The 27,437-nt window shown below is 45.5% G+C and overlaps 2 protein-coding genes across 7 annotated transcripts in view; one reads left to right on the top strand and one right to left on the bottom strand.

Moving 5' to 3' along the window:
- Positions 1–17,792, top strand: part of LOC115056009 (suppressor of tumorigenicity 7 protein homolog) — a 38,301-nt gene extending 20,509 nt beyond the window's left edge. For 2 of the 5 annotated variants that reach the window (XM_029522206.1, XM_029522210.1), the window contains 14 exons: positions 6,597–6,679; positions 9,147–9,306; positions 10,335–10,389; positions 10,813–10,928; positions 11,272–11,347; positions 12,219–12,373; positions 12,466–12,563; positions 12,692–12,821; positions 13,232–13,304; positions 14,015–14,117; positions 14,204–14,354; positions 14,847–14,939; positions 15,574–15,716; positions 17,193–17,792. In XM_029522206.1, the coding sequence (XP_029378066.1) occupies positions 6,597–6,679; positions 9,147–9,306; positions 10,335–10,389; positions 10,813–10,928; positions 11,272–11,347; positions 12,219–12,373; positions 12,466–12,563; positions 12,692–12,821; positions 13,232–13,304; positions 14,015–14,117; positions 14,204–14,354; positions 14,847–14,939; positions 15,574–15,716; positions 17,193–17,288 (1,532 nt within the window). In that variant the 3' untranslated portion in view covers positions 17,289–17,792. The remainder of the gene's footprint in view (positions 1–6,596; positions 6,680–9,146; positions 9,307–10,334; positions 10,390–10,812; positions 10,929–11,271; positions 11,348–12,218; positions 12,374–12,465; positions 12,564–12,691; positions 12,822–13,231; positions 13,305–14,014; positions 14,118–14,203; positions 14,355–14,846; positions 14,940–15,573; positions 15,717–17,192) is intronic. The other 3 variants (XM_029522207.1, XM_029522208.1, XM_029522209.1) reach the window with 3 other exon arrangements.
- A 129-nt stretch (positions 17,793–17,921) lies between these two features.
- wnt2 (wingless-type MMTV integration site family member 2) overlaps positions 17,922–27,437 on the bottom strand; it is a 13,628-nt gene continuing 4,112 nt past the window's right edge. For both annotated transcript variants that reach the window (XM_029522212.1, XM_029522211.1), the window contains exons 3-5: positions 24,650–24,927; positions 23,661–23,925; positions 17,922–19,437 (exon numbers count right to left, since the gene is read on the bottom strand). In XM_029522212.1, coding sequence (XP_029378072.1) covers positions 19,232–19,437; positions 23,661–23,925; positions 24,650–24,927 — 749 coding nt within the window. In that variant the 3' untranslated portion in view covers positions 17,922–19,231. The remainder of the gene's footprint in view (positions 19,438–23,660; positions 23,926–24,649; positions 24,928–27,437) is intronic.

Raw genomic sequence — 27,437 nt, 5'->3', positions numbered from 1 at the left:
ATCTGATCCGCAGATCAAGTGAGGGAATTTAGTGCAGGGTGAAATTCAATGATAATGTTTCACCCTCTCTGCTCCAGAGGAAGGCACCTAACCCCCCCCAGCCCCCCCAGCCCCCCCTCCCTCCACTGAACCGGTCGTTTCTTAGCAGGCCGCTCTGGATAAATACCAAATATTTCCATCACAGGACTTCAGGAGCAAGTCTTCGCCGAGCAGCCTCCTCCATCCACTCATCCTGTTGGGTCATTTAGTGGTTGTCATGGTTACTTCTGCAGGAGGGCGCTAAAGCCCCCCCCCCCATCAGCCCCCTGCCTTCATTAAAATCCATGATATTGATTGGTTGGACTTGTAACTACAGAAGCCCCCCCCCCGACTTACAGGAGGGAGAACGGGACAATCGTTTCTGTCTGCTGTCACTCACAGACATCGGCCTGTCAAGATGAACAAACCGTGGCCCCCCCACCTCACACACACACACACACAGTAAATGTGGTGTATTAATGGCGTTCAGCTGCAGGGTTGATGTGTAGACAGCACGTGGAAACACATTCTTATTCTTCTGATGAGTGTGAAGAAGTTTTCTATTGAAAAGGGGCTCGTCAGAGCTGGGGAGGGAGTTGGTGGGTGAGTAATGTGGTGGCAGTCAGACTGTCTGATCTTTTCCTTTGCAAATGGCCTTTGTATTGTGTACAGCAGGTGGCCCTGTACATTCTGTATTGATATTCATGAAGTGGACGGTTTACTCAGTGCGTGGGCGAAGGCCTGCTGTCTCCTGTGTGTGTGTGTGTGTTTGCTTTTTAATGTCTTAGTAGTATATCTGTGTCAGAGTGAGGGCTGATTTGTGTTTACGCACGGCAGCATTCGGTCTTTGTGTTTCTTTTCCGTCTTCATGTCCCATATGTTTGTTTTTTTTTTTTTTTTTTTGTTTGTTTGTTTTTTTTGCTTTATCTTTTTAATTCCTGCTGTGGTGGAAAACAATTAGAAATCAAAGGTTTGCGGACGGATTGTTTCTTCCTGTGCAGCATCCCGCACAACGTCTTTGTCATATGTTGGAACAAATGAAACACGGAGCTGCCTCTTTTAGGAACGGGAATAAATAACTGAAATTCGTTCCTCTCCTGCAGTTGATTCATTAACATAAAATTAAAGATGATGATGTTAATGCGAAAGTATTTTGTGTGTTCAGTTTCTCCATTTCATTTCCTCTGGAGCTCATCGTAGCGATAAAAAAGAAACGGTTACATCATGTTGCTGTTTTTTCCAGACACAAATTGAACAAACACAAAGTGATAAATCAATAAAAATGAAGAAAGATGTTCTTTCCTTCTCTGAGCCTGCTCGGATAAAATTCCCACACTTCCTGGCGTCGGAGGCGGTCCCATTAAAGGCGAGATAAACATTTGGGAACACTTTTTACAAATTCCGGATAAATATTCTCTGTCGTTGAGAATTAAACACAAACATTTTGAAGCACAGGCGACTTCACTTAATCCCTTTTTTTTTTTTTTTTTTTTTCTTGGCAGCCATTTTTTCTTCCACTCTTTGTTAGCTGTGAGCGTTTGGCTGCCAAGTGTTGACTCAGAGAACGATCGCTTGGATTTAGAGCCGTTGGAAGAAAAGAAGTCCAAAATGCAATCAAATGAAAGATAAGAAGTGTGATGTTATTCCATCGCTCTTCTCCAGGCGTACAGTTTTTCAGAAAAGTTGTTTAGCAGGTTGTGTATTATTGTGATAAGGATGTCGAGCTGAGCTTGGTCCACTTTTATACGATAAGATGAGGGATGTGTTTAACGGAGCTGTTACCTTGACATCTAATTAAATGCACAAGTGGCTCGTTGATTTGTTTTAAGTCTGCATGCAGAACTTCACAGTGATGGATCTGTTTTCTCACACGAGGGCGACTTTTACTTCTCGACCCGTTACAGAACAAAACAGAGGCAGTTAGACCCAGACGGGGTCAGTTCGCAGCCCCATCAGTCAGGACCGGGCCCAGAGGCCGAGCTGATCAACGGAACCAGAGAGGATCGGACTTTACTCTGGAATTTTCCAGATACATTTTTTTTGTTTGTTTGCGTCAGTAACTGAGAGATTGTAGAAAATGGCCTGTCAAGTGCTTTATTTTATTTAATTTATTTATTCCTTGGCTCGGTAGGAAACACAGATTTAATGTTTACTGTGATTCCTCACACGAATATACATAATTTAGAGCGTCATTCATTTTAACAACAGCATGGCATCCTGTTGGGAGACTTTTTAATGGCGTGCCGTAGCACAACTGTGAAACTCACCATCGAGTTTTCAGAAAACGTCAAAAGGAATCCAGCAGCTTTATATATAAATATATATACAGCACAGATGTAGGACAGATGTTTTAATGAGTCCCACTGCTGAGTTTGGTCTGAAGTCTCTGACATTAACGTGGTGTTGGTTGTTTCATTGACATCTTTGGCTCCAAGCCAGCGCCACGAATTTAAGATGAAACATTCAGAATGGTGTTTCCCAGCAGAGGACTTTAAAGACTTTTAGTTTTTCAGCTGTCACATTTGGAACAGTTCAGGAGTCCAGTCAGTTGCAGCACAGACCTGCTACCAGTGGACCATCCTGAACGCCTCGATGCAGCTGCAGCAGTCAGTATTAGGAAGGAAAAGGTGGCTTATTTGTTGTAGATGCTTTTCTTTGCAGGAGGTTGAAGAAGTTTATAGCGGAAAAGGAAATTGTTATTGTTGGGACCGACTGGGTTAGTATCATACAGCAATTGCTCAATAATGTTTATTTTTTTCTAAATGTGTTGGATCATTACTTGGCTGACGCACAACTTCTTTGGGAACCTCTCTAATTAAATTCAACACTTCACGGACAAAATGAGATGAGATGTTGTCGTCATGTCAGTGTGGTGTAGTTGGAAGTGTGTCAGCGCTCTAAGACGTGCGGTGGGAGTAATATTAAGAAGATTTTCTGTGCCTGTTAAAGGATGGAGAGTGTGATTGTGCATGTATGAGTGTGGTTTTATGTGTGCACTTGTGTGTGTGATTGTGTCTTTTATCATTCTGGTCAGGCTGGCACTCTGTCAACTGTCCCCTTTTCAGCAAAGGTCACGTCTCCCATCGTCTCCGATGACATTTAGTCCCGAGTCTGCCTGTTAGGATTTGTCTCTTCCATTCACTGCGCCGTCTTCCCATCATGCTCTCTGGCTGCACAGGTAGGGAAGTAAACAGCGTCCCCAGCTTGAATCGCAGCCAAGCAATGAACATGTGCAAATGAGAAACCTCCTCCTCCAGCTCCCTTGAAAAGCTTTTCCATTTATTTTCTTGTCTTTCTGTTTTTCTTCATAAAGTTGTCATTTTTAAAAATGTCCTCAAGTCTTCACATATTCAGGATCAGCTCGATCTGGGATCATCGAATGTGTCACGCAGTAAAGACTCTCTTCTCTGAAATGGAAGCACAGAAAACAAGAAAAAAACTAAACCACGCGTTGGAAGTTTTCCTGATTTTAAAAACTGTGTGAAGCAGAATAACCAAAGAAAAGTTCCTCTCATGTGTTTGGGCTGTTTCTATCTTTATCAGATCGGGAGTTCTGTCTTAATTCTGTCAACACAATAAACTCAGAAAAGCATTCACACACCCTGATGGGCTGCTAACATTTTTATTTGTTGTGAGCATTTGTTTTTTGGCTGTCGTCGTTCTTTATTTTGTTGTGTAGAGAAACAGGTCACTCACATTTTATTGGTCAGAAGATACACTGAAACGAAAGACACGGCAGCTCCATTTTTACTTTGAAGCAGTACTGCGTGGGTTCAACCAGCAGGACCTTTTTTTATTTTTATTTATTTATTTATTTATTTATTTTTGCAGCGCCCTCAAACGCAGCGTCACAGCTGTAGCTGGATCAAGGGAGGATGCTGCTGCAGATCTTATAAATGGATAAGATGGAGACCAGTTAGCTGCAGTCAGTGGGCGGATTTTTTTTTTTTTTTTTTTTTTTTTTTTTAAACACACAAAGGCCACATTTGTTGAAAATGGCCTCAAGGAGCAATTGACCCCCCCCCCAGGTCCTGCTCCTCTGCCTATAGTTACAGTGTTCAGAGAGACATCCCGCCCTGCTAGCACTGAGACTTATTTTCCCGCTCGCTCCGTTTATGATTATGACTTCAGTGGCCGCACAAAAGGAGGCAACGGGGACGCTTCTGAATATTTACATGGCAGGAGTTCTGCAGAATCACTTCTTGGTGGGTCTTCATGGTGTTAAGTTGAGAAAACTGGCTGAAAAAGAAGAAAAAACAAAGTCTTTGTGGCGTGATTAATTTGGCGTCATGCAGCTCAGCTTCAGTAAAGCTGCCTCTAAATCATCTTCCCAGACTGCTTTTTTTTTTTTTTTCGTATCTCCTGTAAAATATTCTGCTCACATCAGCGCCTGATCGACGGTACACCCGGACTCATTTTGTGTCAGAGCGTTTGTTACCTGAGGATTGTTTTTAATGAAATGGCACAAGGAGGGTGAATAATTTCTGACAGTGGGCGTCAGAAGTTAAAAGAGGATCTGTTCTTTCTAATCACGCAGCTCTCCTGACTGCGTCGCGCCCAAACACGGATCATAGGGCAGCAAATACCAGCTGTTTCCTGTCGTCGGCTCATCTGTTGAGCTTTTTGTTTTAGAAGGTGTTTGTTTACGTCCCTCACGTCTTCCTGCAGCTCCTCGACTAATTGTCTCTTCCCTGTTTTAATGCATATTTTAAAGCTGTAATTCCCTCGTCTCTTCTGCGTTCCACCTCCGCTCTAATTGTTTTACAACAATAGATCCGCAATTACGACAAAATGCGCCGGCCCTGACGGAGATGAGCCGGTGGCCTGTTTGGCAGACGACAGCGTCCTCGGAGGAGTGCAGGCCGCCGGCAGCTGTTCGGCCCGTGTCGGCGCCTCAGACTGACCTGAAAGAGCCTTTTCTGCCCAGACGAGAGCCTCCACTTCACCGCAGTGAATAGCCGTCCAGCTGCACTCGCTTCGTGCACATGTGCGTGAGCATATGAGGCCGGGGTCGGTCTGAGTGGGCCCTTTGTCCCCCCCATCTCTCTGTGTGACCTCGAGGGGGGAATTAACATGTCAAGTCGACGCCCACAGACAAACCCAGCGGTCCGTCAGCCCGCCAGCCTTTTTATGAGTTTGCAGAATCCATCAAGTTTCGGCCAAACTGGAGGAGGAGGGAGGGGTCACCTCTAGCTGTCAGATTTTGGCAGGTTACCAAACATCAGTGGTCTGTCCCACTTCATTATTAAAGACACCTTTTGAAGTCGTGCTCTTCTAGTTTAAAGCCAACGTTTCTGCCGACAAAAGTCAAATCAGGCTCCTGGAAGCCTGCCGGTTTGTTTTTGTGAGCAGTTCCGAGGGGTCGTCACTCCGGTTTATTCTTTCTAACTGAACTTGATGGAGTGAGACTTTATTTTAATTAAAATGTCCTAAAGAGAGAAAAATGACAAAAGCAAAATGTAGACGGTACAAGCCTTTTTTGTGAAGATTGTGTCTGAAGAAGAGAACTGAGAACTGGCTCTTGGTGGAGTTTAGGGGTCCAGATTGCATTGAAGTCTATGTGAAAATGTCCCTACTTCTTCTCAGTGGATTTATCCACTCATTAAACGATCACCTAACGAGTTCATGTTCTCAGTCAAGTTGGTTTCAAGTCTGCAATACAAGATGTTTTTCATTTATAGAGCACCACCTGTTTGCTTTCAAAAGCCAAATTTACAAACTAGAGGCTTCAAAACGGCATCTCACAAATTACCTGAACTCTTCCCAACATAGCAAGCAAAGCTGCAGTCTGGAAAGAAACACGAGTTATATTATCACATAAAAATGTGTCTTAGTTAGAAACGGCAAGGACAAAGCTCAAAATATTATGTGTCTTTTTGTGTAATTAGTGTGTTTTGTTTGTTTTTTTTTTTTTGCCGTCTTTTAAAAGCAGATGGCAGACACTGTTTTCATGCCTCATCCTTGAAGTATAATTATATCAACAGCAGCTGCAGCAGCCTCCATCGCGTTCCCACGATACATAATCAATCAAAAAATCATTAAAATAAAGCAACAAAAGTGAGATATTTCATTTATTATTCAGACAAGATGAAGCAACAAATTGTCACATTTGAGGAACTGAAACCAGCAAATGTAAAAAAAAAAAAGTCCACTTATCAAATAAATCCATTAATCAAAGAAACATTTCCCTGAACTCCATTTGCACATACAGACATTTATCACGTTTTACAGCCACTAACAGAACTGATGAGACTCAGATATGAACCATTTATCTCCAAAGCGAGCATCGGCTCAGTCAGAGTGATTAAAATGCAGAAAGTCTGAGAATCTGTGCTGCCACAGTTCAAGGCTTTTTCCCCGAGCTCGAATAAAATCATATCGCTGTGTAGCTGAGAAGAACACGCCACCAAGAAATCATGGAAGAGTTTGTGTGAGAAGGTGGTCAGTCCATCCTGTCTCTGCAGGAAAAGGGTCTGTTATTTCACGTTATAAATGTTTTTGTCTCGTCTCTCCTTTCAGGTGTAAACGAGATTTGCTCGTTTTGACCGATGTCCTCTCTCTTTGTGTCTCCTCCACAGTAAGCATGTTTCTCAACACCCTGACCCCGAAGTTCTACGTGGCTCTGACGGGCACTTCCTCCCTCATATCAGGACTCATATTGGTGAGATATCATGTTGAAGCTTTTGACCTTATCGTGATTTCAGCAGAAACCGGCTGACCTCAGAGAAAATCATTTGAGCGTGCTCTGTAAAAACTCAACAGGTGGGCCTCCTGAAAAATACAGCGCTTAAAGCTTCTGTCCATGTTTTCCTGTTTTAAGAAGCTGAGTTAAAGAAGGTGCTGCGGTGTGTACACAATAAAACAATCCAACAACAACAACTAGCTGCAGCAGCATTTACATGTACGAGTGTAACCGCAGATAAGCAAATGTTATCGCCAATAATGATGACTGATGGGAAAGAAATTCAACTTTGGACCGGATGTATGACACTGAGACGGGCAAAACTTAAAACACTTTATTTTTATTATTATTTTAGTTTTTTGCTTCTCAAGCAGCCACTTTTTCTTCCAAATATGAGTCGGAAAAGGATGCATTGTTGGTTTTTATTCCACGCTGCTCCTGAGCGCAGCGTACCGCCCTGAGCCATTTGGCCCGTGGGCGGTGCCTGTCGGTGCCGACAGGGAGGGACAGCCGCCATCGTACCGATACCAACACAAAGAGCAGAGAGCGTCCGGTCGTTTGATGATGTATTATTTAAGATGATGATGAGCAACCCTCACAGTGCGCTCTCTTTCTTCACCTAAACAACAATAATAACGTGCAGACGTGAAGCTCTGGGTGACTTTGTGAGCCCAGGATGGAATTTGTAAGATGTAATTGCATGTTCAGAGGCCACAAGGAGCTTAACAGGAAGGAAATCAATACTTGTGAAGTGAAGCTGGGGGAAAAAAAAAAAAGAAGCCCATGCGTCATCCCGGCTGATCAATTTCATGTTTTCTGTGTTTCTCAAACTAGCGACAGCAGTTTGGGGGAGTTTTGTGTGGATGAAGACATCTATTGGCTCTCCCTGCGTCTTTCCGTTAAAGCCTCTGCCAACTGGTGACTTAACAGCTCCCAGTTATAGGCACGCTGCCCAAGCTGCCCATCAGCAAGGCACTATTCCCCTCAGCTGCTGCAGAGATGCAAAACGGTGCAAAATGCTGTGTTTATCCCTCAGACCCCCCGGAGCTCACCTGCTGACGCCTTGTGCTCAGATATTAATAGAATAAAGACGTGACAAAGATCAACAAAGCGGGGAGGCGACGTCAGGAAACTGTTAGCACCGCTTCTGCTCCTTATGCTGGTATTTCTCTCTTTCAGGTTCTTCACACAGACAGCCAACTGTGCAACAGTGGTTGGTCTGTATTTTAAAATAGCTCCTCTTTTAATTAACTCACTCTTTCCTCCCTCTGGGCTATTGGCCAACATGCACAGGTCGCTCAGAGATGGCGTTGAGCTTCATACATGCTCTGTGAGATGACTAATGGAGACGGGAGCCGAATTGGTTTTGCCCGAGCGCGGTTATTTCTGTGTGATTGCATAAAATTGTGCATGCCGCCTGAGAGGCTGAATGACGTCTGTGGATAAATTATAATCACTTTGAAACCTTCATCTCTCATCAAGACTAATAATTTAATAATTTAGTGTTGCATCAGAAAAACGAGGGCTTAAATCAGCTGAATTTGGGGAGAATTAAACCTCTTTTTAAAAACAAGATGTGGAACAGATGTGTTGTTTTTTGTTTTTAGAAAATCTGACAGTTACTCCAGGATCTGTGCAAATCCAGAAGAGTAATTAGGAGGATTTCGAAACTTTACGAGCGGGTCAGACCAGCAGCAGGGTGACGTGAGAGCGTGCTAATATTTCTGCAGTGAAAGAGCAGAGCTGGACCAGAGGTGCAAACATTCATTCACCATGACTGGGTCTAATATTAGCCTGATTACAGGCCTCACTAAAGTTAACGAAGCGGAGGTGTTAATTGTTAATTGTTTACACCAACTCTGTGCAACGTGCAGTAAGTGTGACCACCTTTGGCACACACCTGAGCTCGCCTCCTGTAACCATCAGACTCCATCAGTTCCAGGCCTCGGTCTGAAATCAGGCGTATGACGACATCTGAATAATAATGTGCACTCACTTTCTGTTCGTGGAGCTTTTCAGGAATCAACTGAAGGCCGGACTTGAACCTTGATGGTACCAAGTGAACCACCTGGACTCCACACGGGGTCAAATTCATGTTGAGAACTAGTTCACGCAAATGTTGATGGGCAAATGCTGAAATTAGAGAGACGCACTTTGTACTTAACGGTAAATGGACTGCACTTGCAGTGCACGGCCCTTTTAACCTGAGGAGTGTGTTTACAGTGTACACATATTTACCGGCTTCTCTGCTCGGTGAAACTCCGGAGAACTGCTACAGAGCCTGTTCAGCCACGCTGATTAAAACCATAAAAATGTTTAAAAGGCCGTCTGAGCACTGTTTTATGTATTTTTGGCTGACGAGGTGTGTTTCTTTTTTTGAGGAATCAGATCAGCTGCTAAAACACTGGAAATGAAATGGATGAGATGTCTCCCTCTCTCTCCTCAGATCTTTGAGTGGTGGTATTTCAGGAAATATGGGACCTCCTTCATCGAGCAGGTGTCTGTGAGCCACCTGCGCCCCCTGCTGGGCGGAGTGGACAGCAGCTCCCCCAGCAACTCCAACACCAGTAACGGGGAGGCCGACTCCAATCGACAAAGTGTTTCTGGTAAGAGCTGCTGCATCTGAATATTTCCAGTATTTTGTTATTTCTTAAGGAATTCAGTCACACCCTGTTGGTCCTCCTCTGATTAACGAAAACCCCTAAAAGCTGCGCTCACATTTAAGATCAGATCAGATATCAGATACGTCTTTCCCTGCCACTGACCTCATTATTTGGCAGAAGTTAGATTCCGTAATCCTTCACTGAGGCTGAGCGCGAGTTGAATTGCCTCTGTTGAGCTGATGAGAGGAGGCTTCTTCAGGCACGTTTCAGTGTAGGTGGGCGTCCTTTGAATAGTTCGAACATCTTGCTGCTTCGCCTCGTCACTTAGCTGAATTGGCATCCAAAAAACTCAGCAGGAGAAAACTGTCTTTGTCGCTGGAGATTTCAGCGTTCACGTTCACAACACAAAGAACTTAAGAACCTTCTGCACACCTTTGGGCCGACTCGACATCTTACCCACAGGTTGAGATTTATTCATCTCTAAGCTGTCACAGCTCCGTGTGATCGTCTTCAGAGCGTTCCACTTTTCCTGACAAACTGCTAAAAAGCAGCATATCATTCAGCCTCTCTTCGTGCTCTCAGCAAAATCACACCACCACCATCCTAATCTGATCAAAAAACGGACACTGCAGAACTTATTTCAAATTTCATACACAGTCAAAATGCAGGGAATCAAACCCGCGACCCCCGACAGTGCACTTGTTGAAGTACAGCAGAGGAGATGAAACAGCCTCTGTGACTCTTTCATCACGTTTAAGCTGCTGAATGTGAATTTTGCTTCCCGACGGAAATTCATTCATTTCAGAAGAGGAAAATGTCTGAGTTTGTGACTTTGTACCTTTTGGCTTCGCTGCAGATGATACAGGAAAACAACCCCCCCCCCCCCCCCCCCCATAGCAGCACACCTGTTAAGGAATAAAAAAAAAAAAGTCGTAAATTAAATGAGTATTTTATGTTTGTCCATTTGGCCCGGTATGTTTGACTTATATTGACTTTGATCTTTGTTCTCTCTCTCTGTCTCCCTCCTGCAGAATGTAAAGTTTGGAGAAATCCGCTGAATTTATTCCGAGGAGCTGAATATAATCGGTGAGCATGTCTGCTCTGCTCTGGTTTGGTTTGGTTTTACGCTGAACTCCTTTCACACCTGAACATTAACTTTCTCCTGTAACCTTGTGTTTTTGTTCATTTTCCTCCTCCACATCAGAACATGGCTGAGGTTTCGACTCTAAATGTGACAAAATGTGCTTTTTTTAAATCAAACTCCTTCAGTTTGGTCTGATGTGGATGGAAGCCGGATCGCCTGTCATTCCTCCTTTATGCTCCCTTTGACGTATCTGCCTCCTCTTCATCCTCCCCTGTTGTAATTATCCCGTCAAACTCTCCACCTGTCACCTCCGTCTCTTCACACGGGCCAATCAGAGCCGAGCACAGCTGCTGTTCGATCCCCGGGGCTGCTGACCGGTTAGTTATTATCGCTGTGTGTCTTCTCTGTCTATTTTTGGTCTTCAGATATACGTGGGTGACGGGTCGAGAGCCTCTGACGTACTACGACATGAACCTGTCGGCTCAAGACCACCAGACCTTTTTTACCTGTGACTCAGACCACCTCCGGCCTGCCGACGCCAGTAAGGACACACACCCATGAGCATGCACACAACTTCTTTGTCTTGGTGTGGACGTTTTCACTTGATGTTCCCCCAGAGAGCGCTGAATGAGAGACCCTGAAGGTCAGACCGCTGTGGTGTGGGTGTAAATCTGCACGTCCCTCTGTGAGATGTAACTAAATGTTAGGTCATAAACAGGAAAACAAGGCTGATGACTCTTCTGTTCTCCTCAGCTGAGTTTCAGTAAAAATGTCCTCAGCATCGTCCTCTTTTCGAGATTCGGAAAAAATCTCCCTAACAGCCTTGAATCTCCTGTGATTGTGCGTGCTGTTTGTGTTTGTGTGTGTTGTTTGTGCGGCGGCAGTCATGCAGAAGGCGTGGAGAGAGAGGAACCCGCAGGCTCGCATCTCGGCAGCACACGAAGCCCTGGAGCTGGAAGAGTAAGTTCTCAGGCCGTCCAATCATCTGTGTGGTAATCGGAGGAACATCCAGGCTGTGGAGCAGATGACGCGTTAAATTGGCAGTTTAACAACCAAACCTGAAAAAGCTCCATCAGTGTTTCATTATCCTGTTCAAACTTTTATCCATCCAGAAAACGCAGATGGTTTGTTTTATGCCTCCGCTCGGCCGACAGCTGGAGATTGGAGCCATATTGTTTTTTAGTTTTTTTTTCTTGGGGGGGTTGGTGAAGACTTCACAAACCATTTTCACCGTCACCCCAAAGCTCAGAGACGAACAGTTTGTTTGTCCAAGTCGGGCCTCCTTAGAATGAAACGTCTATTTTAAAGAGAGTCCGAGTTTTTGTTGTTGTTTATCTCCCTCCTACTGCACAAACAAACACATCTTTTTTTTTTATTTAAACTGTTAACTGTAAAAACACAGACCTGTCAGCTGACCTCAGAGAAAAGCGGCTCCGTCTCTCATCTGACTCGAGTTCAGGCTCTAACGAATGACGGAGCTCTGATCACACAACAGGGAGACATGACAGATGCGTGTTTTCGTGGCCGTGGAGGTTTATTTTTAGACCGTCTCAGCTCTCAGCTCTCGACGTGGCCGTGACAGCCGCTTTGATCAGACACCGCCGACGAGCGCAGCCGAACGCGGCTCTGCTGAATTAATGAACGAACCTGGAGGGACGTGACAGGAAACGAGTGTTTCATTCTCTGCTCAACAAAGCAGATTCCAACTGCGAATAAATGAAGTCTCTCCTTCTTTTTCTGCCCTCGTCATTCCATCCGTCTTCCTCTCCTTTCCCCGCCTGCTGTTTCATCTTTCCTGTCCTGTTCTTCCCCTCCTCCTTCTCTCCTTCAGCTGTGCGACAGCGTACATCCTCCTGGCGGAGGAGGAGGCCACCACCATCATGGAGGCCGAGCGTCTGTTTAAACAGGCGCTGAAAGCTGGAGAGACCTGCTACAGGCGCAGCCAGCAGCTGCAGCATCACGGGACACAGTACGAAGCCCAGCACAGTGAGATGGTTAATTCATCTTCCAGTTTTGAAACGATTTGAAGGGCGAACTCGGTGTGCTAACGTGTGTGTGTGTGTGTGTGTGATCACCAGGAAGAGACACTAATGTGTTGGTGTATATAAAGAGAAGATTGGCCATGTGCTCCAGAAAGCTCGGTCGGACACGAGAAGCAGTTAAAATGATGAGAGATGTAAGTACACACCCTGCCAGCACAACACACACCACACACACACACACACTTTGTTGTAAATGAGCCGAAGCTGCTGTTGCTGACTGTGCATGTTGTCGCCTCCTGTCTGGTATTACATGTAACAACAGTTGTGTGTTTTCCAGTTAATGAAGGAGTTCCCTCTCCTCAGTATGTTCAACATCCACGAGAACCTGCTGGAGTCGTTATTAGAACTCCAGAACTACGCAGACGTCCAGGCCGTTCTGGCCAAGTATGACGGTGAGAGTAACACACAGACACACACACAACAGTAAAATATCATTTACTAGTATTGTTGTTGTTATTCATTCTTTTGGCTGCCAAGAATCAGACAGCTTATTTGACACAGCTTCCGTTTGTCTGACAGTAAACCTGCTTCATTTTGTTGTTTTAGATGTTTGTTGCGGCCAATTTCCAGGAAACTGATTACAAACATTTAGAAATGATGAAATAATTTTTAAAAAATGAATTTTTCTTTGTGGAAACTGATGTTGCTCACTTGGACAACATGAGCGTTAAAAGGTGAAAGTGTCGTCTTTATCCACGTCGGCCTCATCGTCAGTTTCACGTTAATCTGAGACACCAAAAGAAACCCAAACTCATGATCTCCAGTCTCGCTAACCTCTCTCGCTCTCTCTCTCTCTCCACAGATATTAGTTTACCCAAATCTGCAACAATATGCTACACAGCAGCTCTGCTCAAAGCGAGGGCGGTGTCAGACAAGTGAGTATCATTTTCCTTCAGAAACAATGCTCATACCTGCTCTGTAACGTAAGAGTTTAAACAGAGCTGAAGCCTGAAGGGGGGGCAACAGGGCAACGGGGGGGGGGCAACAGGGCAACGGGGGGGGCAACAGGGCAGAGCGGGGATCCTGACAGACATCAGATCAGAAGCTTTTCTTCAGTGCTGCTCATCATTTTAAAACCAGATATGGACGAGAAGAAACAGAGAGATGCAAACTAGCCACCTTTTTTTCTGTTCTGGCCCAGTTCTGGTTCTTCTCCAGTTCTTCTCTGGTCCTGTTCTGGTTCTTCTCCAGTTCTGTTCTGGTTCTTCTCCAGTTCTTCTCTGGTCCTGTTCTGGTTCTTCTCCAGTTCTGTTCTGTTCTTCTCCAGTTCTGTTCTGGCCCTGTTCTGTTCTTCTCTGGTCCTGTTCTGGTTCTTCTCCAGTTCTGTTCTGGTCCTGTTCTGGTCCTGTTCTGGTTCTTCTCCAGTTCTGTTCTGGTTCTTCTCCAGTTCTGTTCTGGTCCTGTTCTGGTTCTGGCTCTCTCAGCCCTGAGCTCTGATGCAAATCAGCTGTTTGTAACCGAAACACTGCAGAGCAACAAGTCAGCTCCACAATGACTTTAATGAGAAAAGTGTGTGTGTGTGTCTGTCTGTCTGTCCGTCCGTCTGTCTGTCTGTCCGTCCGTCCGTCCGTCTGTCTTCTTTCAGGTTCTCTCCAGAGGCGGCGTCCCGGCGAGGGCTGAGCACCGCAGAGATGAACGCAGTAGAAGCCATCCACAGAGCGGTGGAGTTCAACCCTCACGTCCCCAAAGTGAGTGTCAGAGGACACACAAACACACAACACACCTGCTGTCATGGCCAGCTGACCTCTGACCTCTGAACCCTCCTCTTCCTCAGTATCTGCTGGAGATGAAGAGTCTGATTCTTCCTCCAGAACACATCTTGAAGCGAGGCGACAGCGAGGCCATCGCCTACGCCTTCTTCCACCTGCAGCACTGGAAAAGGGTGGAGGGGGCGCTCAACCTGCTGCACTGCACCTGGGAGGGCAGTGAGTACACACACAGGCACACACACACACACACACACAGGCAGACACACACACACACACACACACACACAGGCAGACACACACACAGGCACGCACACAGGCACGCACAGGCACAAACACACACACAGGCACGCACAGGCAGACACACACACACACACACACACACAGACACGCACACACAGGCACACACATGCACGCACACAGACACGCACACACACACACACTCACACTCACAGACACAGGCACACACACACACACACACACACACACACACACACACACACACACTCACACTCACAGACACAGGCGCGCACACACACACACACACAGACACGCACACACACACACACACACACACTCACAGACACAGGCGCACACACACACACACACACACACACACACACACACACACACACACACACACACACACACTGAGGATTTCCCATCCAAGCAGTCTGAAGCCCTTTGTTGAAAGCAGTGTTGTGTTTGTAGCATTCAGAATGATCCCGTATCCTCTGGAGAAGGGTCACCTGTTCTACCCGTACCCCATCTGCACAGAGACAGCCGACAGAGAGCTGCTACCCAGTAAGAGCCGCCCCGACACACACACACACACACACACACACACACACACACCTGTTCTGATGGTAGAACTGAAATAAGAAGTTTAACATCACAGGCGACTCCGTTCGTTGTGTTTTTCTGAGTAATCAGGTGGTTAAATTCGTCGTTGATAGTTGTGGTGATGAGATATATTCTTGAATTGTGTGTGTGTGTGTGTGTGTGTGTGTGTGTGTCTGTCTGTCTTCCTGCTGTCTGTGAAGCAGCTCGTCTGTCCTCACACAGAAACAGCTCAATTGATTTGGCGTCCAGCCACCAGCAGCGATGCAGTGTGTGTTGTGTTGCATGCAGAGGGTGGATGTTTGTTTACTTTGTGTTTGTAAAGGGAAATCATTTCTCTTATATCTGAAAAGACGGTTAATTAAACGGCTTCATTAAACACGGCCGGCACAAATTCAACAGATCTCTGAATCGACCGTTTTGGGGTTTGTTTGTTTTTGTTTAAGCGTGTCGAGCTCTGAAAGTGAAGTGAAAGAACGATGTGAAATTTTTTTTAAATTTGTGCGTCAGGATGAAGTGACTAAGCTTTAGATGTGCTCTGAGCTAACATGATGTCCTGTGTGTGTGTGTGTGTGTGTCTGTGTGTGTCACGTGGAAGCAGTGTTTCACGAGGTGTCAGTCTACCCGAAGAAGGAGCTGCCTTTCTTCATCCTCTTCACAGCCGGACTCTGCTCCTTCACCGCCATGCTGGCTCTGCTCACACATCAGTTCCCCGAGCTCATGGGAGTGTTTGCTAAAGCTGTGAGTCTGTACAGACACACACACACACACACATTTTTGTGTTGAAAGTTTCACACTGGGAGAAAAGTGGGCATTTAGCTGCAGGATTCTGAATGGTGTTGGTGACCTTCGACCTTTTCTCAGCTGTGAAACTTCGGTTTATTACTCGGTCCTGATGAACCGACCTTTGGGCCCCGATGTTTGAGTCCTGCAGCTGCTCAGTTTTCCACAGGTCCAGGTCCAGGTTCAGGTCCAGATCCAGGTGCAGGACAGGTCCAGGTTCAGGTCCAGGTTCAGGTCCAGGTCCAGATCCAGGTCCAGATCCAGGTGCAGGACAGGTCCAGGTTCAGGTGCAGGTGCAGGTGCAGGTCCAGATCCAGATCCAGGTCCAGGTTCAGGTCAATCACACTGTGCCGGAGCTGGCTGTTGTCATGGCAGCCAGCGGGGGGCGCTGCCTCCCCTTCGGCCCCTCAGCGCTGTGCTGCTCACCTGGAATGTGCCCCCCCCCCCCCCCCCCCCCCCCCTCAAAGTGACACTATCAGCAGACACCATCTTTCTGCTGAGACACATTTACACACACAGAGCTCTCTGGACTGCAGACCGATCTCGTTTTTATTGTGTGGAGACGTTTCTGCCTCTTTGGCCCCACACCTGCTCTGACACCACCGCTGCTGCTATTCCTCGTCGCTCCATTAAGCTCGGTTCCTGTGTGGGAGCGCTGCGTCCCTGCTCGCTGTCTTGCAGGACAGCCTCTGGCCTCAAACACACACAGGACACACACCGACACTTTGAAGCTGAAACAGATGGTGTGATATGATGTGAGTCTTTGTGCGACTCCCAGGTCGACACATGCAGGTAGAGAGGAGCGTGACACGGGCCCCGTCATGGCGTCTTATCTGTCATTGGGCAAAATGGGAACGTCTATGACCTCCATGTTGTTCTGGTGGAGCCCCTATCAGGCTTGTTGCCTAAACACCGAGCAGAGTGGATCAAATCTACTTTGGTGTTTCAACAAGTTTAAAGCTGAACCAGTTAGAAGAGACGAAGAGGAAGTTAATTCAACAGTTTCACAGTTAAAAAAAAAAAAACAAACATAATCCCCCCCCCCCCCCCCCCCCCCCCCCTCCTTTTATTTATTTATTTTTTTAATTGCTGCTATATTATTTCATCACCAGCACGCAATGAATTCTTGGATAGGTAACGCTGCTCATTGGAGCCTGGTAACCATGGCAACGTGTAAGAAAGGAAATGAAGGATTTCTCTGTGGATGAATTTAGTTATTTATTTTTGAATAATGTTTATAAATGGAGTTTGTATTTTTTTTTTGTCCTGGGTCAAAAAAAGGCAACCTTTTAAAATTTTACTCAGTCAAAAAAAAAAACTAACTATAATTTAAAGTTCATTCTGGCCTCCTGTGACACTGAACTCAGCTTTCACTTGGACTTGAACACGTTGTGTAGTTTGTAAAGTTTGTCTCCTGTCGTTGTGTGTCTGCAGTTCCTCAGCACGTTGTTCGCTCCGCTCAACTTCATCATGGAGAAGGTGGAGAGCATCCTGCCGTCGAGCCTCTGGCACCAGCTCACCCGCATCTGACCCCACACCAGGATCACCCGGACAGAACCAGCTGGACTGAAACCCAGAATGCTGCGTGGACTGGACTGACACCTTCGTGCCAAGAGTTCAAACCAAACGGAGAAACAGCCCCAAAAGGAAGCAGAACAATGAAATCCACAATCGGTTTTGACTTTGATAGTTTTTGTTTTGGTTTTTTTTTTTTTGAAGTGGGGAGGGGAGGGGTCAATCATTTCAAGCTGTTCTTTTGTTTTTTCAAAAGAAGGTCAAATTGCCAAAACCCACAGAGTGTAGATGGAGACGACGGGCGCAGACATCAGACAAGAAAACAGGAATCCAGAAATGTTTTTGACTTTATTTGATATGTTTGCATTTTTTGGATTTTCAATCATTTCAAGCTGTTTTTTTGTTGTTTAAAAAAAAGGTGATAAATTGCCATCATTAAAAAAGTGAAAAGACAAAAAAATACAATAAAGGACTTTTTGTGTATTGCTGCAAGCGGCTTCTTCCCGCCATTTTGATTCACGCACAGATTAACAACCATCAGCTGGATCTGAGTTTTACTGTTTATCCTTCACATCTGTTTGTTTCTGTCGTCTCACTCTGCAGGTTTATCTGCAGCCGCTACACTTTTTTTTCCGACTTTTCTCTGAACAGAAATCGTTTCTGAGCTCTGCTGATGCTGCTGCTAAATGGTTAGCATGCTAACATGTCTGCTGCACGTCTGGATACAAACGTCGACGTGCAAAGGAATGAAATTTAACGCTGAACTCACTTTTCCTCTCACCTGGTTAGCTGATCTTAATGCTAACATCAAATGTAACAAAATGTACAAATGGCTGCTTTTGGCATTTTGACAACTATAAAGACAGTTCAACAACTTTCTGATCAGTTTTCAAAGTAAAAAGGCTAAAAAAACCTGAAACTGAAGCATAAATAAAAAAGAAAGAGCAGTTTGAATTGTGGGTAAAACTAAAACACTTCTTTTTAAAGAAGGAGAAAAATTTTCTTTTTTGGCCGAGCAGTTCATGAGTGCGATGATATTCACAGTGACGTGAATCATCATCATCACAAAGTCGTGACAAAACAAAGATTTCCTTTAAGGATTTGTTTTAATAATTATAAAAAAAAAAAGCAGTGAGCTGATAACTTGTGATGAGCATTCTGGCTGATTCACTATATCTGATTTTAAGTTACACAAAAATATTTACATGTTATGAACAAAGGCCTCTGATTGGAAAACAAAAAAGTGTCTCAGTGTTTAAATGTTTCCGTCACTGACTCTGGTCGTCGTGTGTCGGAGATCTTTCTACACAGAACATCACAAACTAAAGTTTTTACGGACTGGAGAGGAAATAAATAGTGTGATAGAAGATTGACTGCTCTAAAGGGAGATGAACAACCGAAGACTTTTTAAAACTCTGAGCTGGTCCGACAGCCGCTGCAGGTTGTTGGCTGATAAAGTTTGAAGGTCCAGACGGTTTGATTATAAATCAGGTCTACATTCTACATGAACACAGCGGCGTCCCCTACTGGGTTCACAAACTGAGTCTGAAAACCAGCCGTCACGACTTCCTGATCTTTGTGATGTCACCACCCCGCCAAACCCCGCCCACCTGGACTCACCATCAAACTTTGCAGGATTTGGTGTCTGTGGTTTTACCTGAAATCTGTTGAACGAGGAGGCCAATCAGAGGAGAGGATCTCTCCTCTCTTCTGATTGGCTGCAATGATCCAGATCCCCTCCAGCGAGCTGGACCTCAACGGAGACCCAGACCAGCTGTTGGCTGATCAGGTGATCGATGGGGAAGACATCTTGGTTCAGGAGCTGAAGGCGGTGTCAAAATGTCTCAATTTGACAGCAGATGGACGATCTGCAGCCCGGCAGGAGAACAGTAGTACGAAGCAACGCGACACAGTGCGACTGCTGGTTAAAGGTGGCGGCGGCGTTGGAGGAAGTGACGTCACGTCTGGCCCTTACAGGTGTGGACGTCGACCTGCTGGTGGCAGTCGCGGCAGTGCACGGCGCAGCACCAGTGGAACTTGCACTCACACTTGGTGGTGTGGCTGACCCGAGACGTGTCGTAGCCTCGACCGCAGCACATGACCTCGCAGCTGTCCACGCCACGTGACGTCCGGTTACAAACCCGCCCATCCGTCCCCATCGACCCTGGAGAGAGAGAGAGAGAGAGAGAGAGAGAGATTATCTTCCAATCTAAACGCAGCAGGAATCAACCTCCAATACAAATCTGCACCGAATGCAAAACTGGTTTTAAATTGATTAATTTACTGTTTTTATATGAATTCAACCCATCGCACACCAACAACCAACAACTCACCGACAGCTTTTACTTTCCATTCCAATCTTTTGCTGCTTCTGGATGGAAATAACATGAAAAGAAGTTATTCCCGCCTTTTTTTTTTTTTTTTAGTTAAACTGGATGACCTCGGCGCCAAAGCCGACGATTTCAGCGAACCAATGTTAGTTTTTATTTAGTAAACGAACCAAAGCTGAAGAACCAGGCGGAGACAGTTTGACTCCTGAACTGAAAAGGTGAAAGGCATCCTGGGAAATCAGTCAGGAAAGAGACAATCAGGAATGTGACTTTCAGAATGAGAGCTGCCACCGGGCCAATGAGAGCGGGCCTGCTGGTTGGAGGAGCCAATGGGAGCGCAGAATGAAAGGGGGGGGGGGGTATGACGGAGAATGTGAGACGGCGGGGAGATGAGGCATCGATGACAGGAAACGTCAAGGCCGCAATCCAACCCTTCATCAGCTGTTCATTTTATAGGAGACGGCCATCACTCACACACACACACACACACACACACACTATTATTGTGTCATTTTTCTGGAAAAACGACAACCAGCTCGTCCATCACCTGACTGACTTATCACTTTCTGGGACAGGATGCTAAGCTAATGCTAACTGTGATAAAAGCTGCTGACCAAAAACAACAACAGTTTTAGTTTCTATAGTAACAAACAAGCAACAAACAGCAACTTTCAGGGGTAAACTAACTTTGGGTGTCAAAACCTGATCTCTATCTGATCACCATCAGGGGGCGACGCCTCTGGCTGTAACAACAAGTCAGACTGTGTTGAAGTCTTTGGGAAAATGTCCCTCCTCGCTGATGATTTCTTCTGGTTTGGGAGAAATGGCCGACAGACAAATTACAGACTTGAGACGGCCGAAACCTGAATGAAACGCAGAATTTGAGTGGACAATTAACAACCAATAGAAGCTCAGTTAGGGACGGTCACCACGACAACTGAAAATTATTCGACAAATATCAAAACTTTTCTCTGATTTATATCATCATGTAAAACCTGAATCTGATCTTGGTTAAAGATCTGAACTGCTGAGGACAAAACCTGTTACTGTTTCACTGTGTGTGTGTGTGTGTGTGTGTTCAGCTTCTCCTGTATAAATAAAAGGGTAAAAAAAAAAAAACAACAACAACAAAAGATGCTCTGACTTCTAGTACCATCTCGAACATTGTTCTGGAATTTGCCGGTGTTTACATTGTGCTCTGCTCCGACTGTACGCCGTCCCTGCACCATTCCCTCACCAGGTAATCTGTCTGGGCACGACCGGGGGCCCCGCCCCTCTCTGGCAGGGAGCCCGTCCGTCATCCTCGGTATGCTGCGCTGCTAGGGGTGACATCACGGCCAGAGTCCTCCTGCTCTCTGCGTCTGCTTATTGAATTAAGATGAGGGGGCGCTGAGAGATGAGTTTAGCACCTGAGCCTCGCCGGGGCCGAGGGGAATTGATTTCACACTTTAAAGAGGCACCGAGGAGCCGTCTCACTATCTGTGGGCTCCGAGCCTGTGTGTGTGTGTGTGTGTGTGTGTGTGTGTTTCCAGAGTGATTGACGGTGAGTTTGCATGTCTTTGAGAGGTTTTGCTAAGTGTGTGTGATCAGGAGAAGAACAAGGGTGAATAACTCAAAAGTGTGTGTTTCAACAAAGATTGTGTGCCATATTTCTGTGTGTGTGTGTGTGTGTGTGTGTGTGTGTGTGTGTGTGTAAAAGAGAAAGTGTGATTCGATGTACTTGATGTGCCATGACTGAGGGCGAGTTTCTCTCTGTGTGTCCCAGAGGGGTTTGTCTTTAGAGAGCGAGTTGGTTCTCATGAGAGGCCCAAGGCCAGTGTGTGTGTGTGTGTGTGTGTGTGTGTGTGTTACCTCACCCTGCTTACATGTACACAGCTCATGAAGCCTTCATGTCTGCTGTGAAGCCTCTACTTGTTCCCAAACGAGGTCCATCAGGAGGGACCATGAATTTAGGATTCAGTGATTCAGATCGTCCTGTTTGTTTCATACAACGGCAGAAAAATGGACCATCTTCTCCAGTTCATCGTCAGATAAAACACAGAGGAGCAACAAACCCAACGGAGCTCCAACCAGAGAGGAGCTAAGCCTTCATCAACAGGACCAACAGGGACAAAAACTGTTATTCTGCTCTTTAGACGCATACAGGAAGGCGACAACGCACATTTTCAAATAATTATCAATATCAGAGGTGATGACGTCTTGGTCTTTAGACACCTTCAGTGTGTAACTGTCACAAAACTAAAATAAGTTTGCTCTGTTTGTTTTGTTTTTGTGTTTGTGTGCCACCATTTCCATAAATGGTCCCATGACTTTTAACCTGCACACAAATTTTACCACGACACACAACGGAACGCAACAAAGCCTTTAACTGCCGGATGTAACATGGACACAAAATACAGCGGCGGCACGGTGGAATTAAACACATTCAATATTTTATTTGTAGCGTTACAGAGAAGAAGAATCTCTCTTCGACATGAAGCACACCGTAAACTGCTCTGGGGTGTGTGTTGTACTCTCCTGCGTGTGTGCGTTCCTCCTTAAGCTGCCAATCGTGCCCCCAGGTGTGTGTGTGTTGCCAGTGGCTGTGATTTATAGTGATGTGCGGTGCTCTAAGGTTTCAGCCTACAGAAGCGTGTAATGGCTCTTAAACTGACCGACACCTGATCGCCACGGATCATCTGCTGCCTGGCAGGCACACACAGGCACACGCACACACACACACACAGGCACACGCACACACGCACACACACACACACACACACGCAGGCGCACACACACACACGCAGGCGCACACACACACACGCAGGCGCAGGCACACACACACACACACACACACACACACACATGCAGGCGCACACACACACACACACGCAGGCGCAGGCACACACACACACGCAGGCGCAGGCACACACACACACACTCACTCTCTTCATCTTTTTCTCCCGCTCACAGTTTTCATACACAAACATTTTCCTTCTCACACTCACTGTCTTGCTCCAAACTGTGAACATAAACACACTTCACTTCACCGACTCACACATTTCTTTAACTGCCCGTCAGTCACGACGGCCTGGACGACAACTGCAGTCCGTGAAGTGACTGCACACTCTGACCGCACCGTCTGCTGCTGGATGGACAACGAGAACAAATACTGCTGCTGAATCATCATCAAGGTCCAGCCTTTATGAAAACTAAATGCAAACATGATCTTTATTATCGATTATTCAGCTCCAGTCTGGTCCCTTTTTTTTTTTCTTATGATTTAACGGACGGATCCTGGAGCTGGATCTACTTCCTGATCTCAGGAGATCAGTTTCATCTTTGAAAACAGGAGGGAAAGAAACAGACCACCGTGATTCAGCAAATCTGAACCAGACCGTCTGCTCCACTGTCTCTATAACTCAACAGCTGAGACGAAATCCTCAAAGTGTTGTGACGTCAACCGACAGTTTTGAAGCCTCCAGTTTGTAATTTGGACGTGGCCATCTTGATGTTTGCAGGAGAAGGTGATTTCTGATACTTTAACCTGACTCAGAGACTTCTTGCCTCATTGTTTTGAACAGCAAAAGCTATATCCAATTAAAAAAAAACAAAAACAAAAACATATTTTAGGAGCCCTGTTGGTTTCTGGGAGATAGACAATCCAAAATTTATTTTAGAGGCTCAGAGGAAAGAAACGCAGCTCTGAATCCATATTTCTGCACCGAAGATTCAACAGGAAAACAACTAAAACAGTTTAAAGATGAGACAACAGGAAATTGGTTAAATTGTTTAAAACCCTCAGAGCTGAGACGCTACGTTCGACTTTCCTGATTAAACATGACTGAGGAGAAAGTTCACTGAGGTAGAAGCAGCTGGAGGTTTTTGTTTGTGATGAGGCTGCGCTGAGCTGCTTCAGCTGAAATCTGAAATGTTTCCTTCTTCGGTTTGGGTCATTTCACAGACTGAGAAATGACTCATTTGAACTGAGGTGGAAACAAACAACCAACATGGCCGATGGTTCACGCTCAACGCGTCTGATTGGCCAGTCTGCATGGCAGAACGGCGTGCCGGTTACCTGACTCGTGGTCCCGTATGCAGTAGTCCGGCGATACCTCGAAGTAAACCAGGTCGTTCTTGCTGGGCCGTTTGAAGTGTGAGTGTGCGGCGGTGAACCCGGTGCCGTACTGGTTGACGGCGACCTGCACCGCGCCGTTGTACCGCTTCCGCAGGTGGTCGCTGGTGCGCCGGAAGTCGGCCATGGCCAACCAGCAGGTTCGGATGCTGCAGGAGCCGCTGACACCGTGACATTTACACTCCAGATTCATGAAGCGCTTCACGGCCTGCAGAAGGAAACAGAAACAGGAAGTCATTCCAGAAGAAAACTGGGTGCGGACTGTTTTTAATAGAAGGTATTAAACTGTAGTGACTGGCACAGTGGGCCAGCAGTATTACATCACAGGGTCTGGGTTCGAACCCTGAACCTAGGGGCCTTTCTGTGAGATGTCTGTAGGTTTGTGTGCTTCCCTGGACCTCCTCCAACAGTCCAAAGACATGAAGGCGGGTTCATGAATGTAGAATACGATTTGGAGGTTTGATGTCTCTGTTGTGCCGGACCGGCTGCATTCATCTTTTTAACTAGAGAGCAACAATTTTATCACATTTCTAATTTGTTTCAAAAGTTGAATATTTTCAGTATTTCTCGTCACAGTTTATAGTTTTTAACTTCTAAATCTGCTGAAATCCGTCTTTTCATGAAGAGCTCTGTTCTACGTGCAGCATCCAAATCTACATTTTTTCAGTCCCAACCGTGTTCTTCCTGCCCAGCGGTCCCATTTCAGTCTTCTGTATCCGTGACAGAGATGCTGCGATGGACTCGGATGTTCAGAGAAAACTGGATCAGAAGGAGCCAGTGGAGGTGGATGAAGAAAATGGACGGATGGACCTGTAATGATTTTCCCACTTCCTTTGAAATCTCGTTTCATCACCTTCACATTCTGTCGGCGGCGGACAAACAGCTGCTTTATTAACCTTTTTTTTCCCTCTCATCAGTCTATGTTTCCTCACCTTCCTGCCGGCTCGATTGTTGTGCAGGTTCATCAGCGCTCGGGCGTCTCTCTCCTTCCTCTCCTTGGCGTCCACGAAGGCCTGGCTGAAGCGCATGGCGTGGTCCACGTGGTCGCTGCAGCCACCCCAGTCGAAGGAGCCCTTGGCGTCCCGCGACGAGCCCTTCTTAGTGGGATCGCAGGAGCAGGACTCCAGCTCGCCTTGGCTGCAAGCTCGAGCCAATGTGTAAACCACGCCGGCTGAGGAGATGGCGTAGACAAAGGCCACCTCGCGGCTGCCTGTTGGGGGACGTGGGGGGGTGAGAATGTTATTGAACAAAAAGGCAAATACCGGAAACAGAGACAGCTCCACACAACAATCTCAGACAGTTTGACAAAGACAGTCCGTCTTGGAAGTAGATCATCAAAAAGTTACGATGGACGTCTTGTACATCAGCTCTGAGCTCCACATCCATAAACCAAACATCAAACTCTTATTCTACTGATCTTGACCCCGACTTTCTGACACTGGCTGCCTGACGGCAGCGATCCATCAAACATTTGGCCACTGCTGCTACCTGTAGGACCCGTATTTGTTGCTGTTGTCGTCTACAAGAAGCTTTTTATTTCATGCAAGGCCTGAAAAAAAAAAGAAAGAGAATAAAGGACGCTTCATCTACCTCCAAGGTGGATAAACATCTAACGTTTACCAGCACTGCCCCGATATCTGCCCTTATCTGCCTCTGCATGTAACTGATCTGAGAGGCATCAAAGGCTGAAGCTGCATTTGTTTGTCGGCAACTTCTGCCACTGAACTATCACACATGTGAAGGCGAGTCAGCGACGGCAATCAGAGAAGTGTTTAGAGCTGAAACTCAGATTTTTATGTTCTTTAATCTATAAAAAGGTCAAACGCTAAACATGTCAGCTAAATTTAAATGTAACTTTTAATTCTCTATGAAATGTCGAAGTTTTGTCTGATTATAAACGGTCTGCACACACGAGTAAGGACCAGAAAAATTACCTGAAAACATGTTTATCACTTCATTTATATTTGAATTCACACTTAACAGTTAAATGAAATTTGCCTGCTTTGAGATTTTAGGTCATTTTGTATTTCAGAACTCAGGGGTTCAATCTGATAAGACCGAAGTGAAAAGCTGATAAATCCTCATTATAGAGGAGCTTTAATCTACAAACATTTGATTTTATTTACTTGATAAATGATGTTAAAAGATAAGCCCAATAATTTTAACAGAAACACTCAAACGTGATCAGAAACGCTGAATGTTTGTTCTGATTGTTATTTTTATCTGATTTCTGCACAGCTTCTTGTGCAAGAATTCACATTTCAACAGTGATGACTTTTATGTTTTTGCTTTTATTGAGCAAGAGAGAAAAAAAAAAATCAAAGCATCAAAATCTTTTGCCATCAATATTTAAACTGGTGTTTGTCAGACCAAAACACCTGACAAAGACATGCATGTATTCAGAGATATGTGCGCTCCACCAGCAGCTAAGTTGAGCGTGCCTAACGATGTTAACGAGAAGGACGCTGGGAGAAAAACTCTGGTGTAATTGTTTGAAATTAGCCTGCTGACATTGACAATAAGGAGCTTCTGACGGCGCCGGGATGTTCCGTGATAACGTGGTGTGACACGGCCGGGGCCCAGGCTGGGAGGTCCAAATACCACACGGCTGATTAGAGGCCCCAACATGAAACAAACTAAGTTGAGGGATCCGCTTCGCAGGTTAAATCTCAGGGCATGGGAGAGGAACATCAGACCGCCAGGTCTCCACGATCCTCCAGCGGCAATAAATAAAGATTATGACTTCTTATAGCAAATCCTTACAGGGGATACTGGGCTGATTTTAGCTTCATCACATCTGTCACAGACTGTGACAGGACACTTATTCCACTACTTTTTGTTAATCCTTTCCATCCCCGACGTTGACATTCACACTCTGCTGCTCAGGAGGATTAATTTATCACCTTCTATACAACATTCATTTTCAACTACATCCCTCTAAATGTTCAATAAATAAAATGTCTTCCTCAGAGACTGTATTTGAATAATCTTTTTAGTTGATGCTGAAATTAATTGATTGATCTAATCTATAAAAGGTTTTTGGGGAAAAAAAATATTCAAAGAAAAGCAGGAAATTCTCACATGTGAGAAGTGATAGATGTTTGTATTGAATAATTAATTAAATGATGAGCGAAAATTAAAAATTGCTGCCAATCAGTAGCTGAATCTTTTCAGGACTGAACCTGTTAAGCAGAAGTCACAACGTTACCATAACGAAGAGGTGAGCGACGTGTTAAAGCTCCAAACATGAGAGCAGACTGACGGAGAAACCAGCCGACTGCAGCGACATGATAAATGTACAATTGTAAAGTGAGGCGAGGTGTGGAATGTGATCTGACCTGAAAAGAAGAAGAAGAAGAAGAAGAAGAAGAAGAAGGAATCTGTGAAGGAATTATCTGTTTCCCAGAAAGCCTCTGTGTCTCAGTAAATATAACCAACTCATTAAAAACTGAACCATTGTCTGTGTTGGCCAGCATTAACTTCAGGCTGTTGGTCTACTGTGTGTGTGTGTGTGTGTGTGTGTGTGTGTGTGTGTGCGCTGTAACACACATGATCACACAGCGATTCATTTCCAAAAGATGCCGGCAGCACACAATGACCTGGAAACACAAGCCAGCAGATACGGTAGCAGGCAATCTACTCAGTGCCTTCCTGTTCTTAGTGTTCAGCTTCTGACAGCCCCTCAAGACACTGTATCATGAATAAGATAATCTGTGCACA

The sequence above is a fragment of the Echeneis naucrates genome, chromosome 16, assembly GCF_900963305.1.
Source record: "Echeneis naucrates chromosome 16, fEcheNa1.1, whole genome shotgun sequence".
In the NCBI taxonomy this organism is placed as follows: Eukaryota; Metazoa; Chordata; class Actinopteri; order Carangiformes; family Echeneidae; genus Echeneis; species Echeneis naucrates.
The sequence above is the reverse complement of the archived record's forward strand: the minus strand, read 5'-3'. Positions and strand labels throughout refer to the sequence as shown.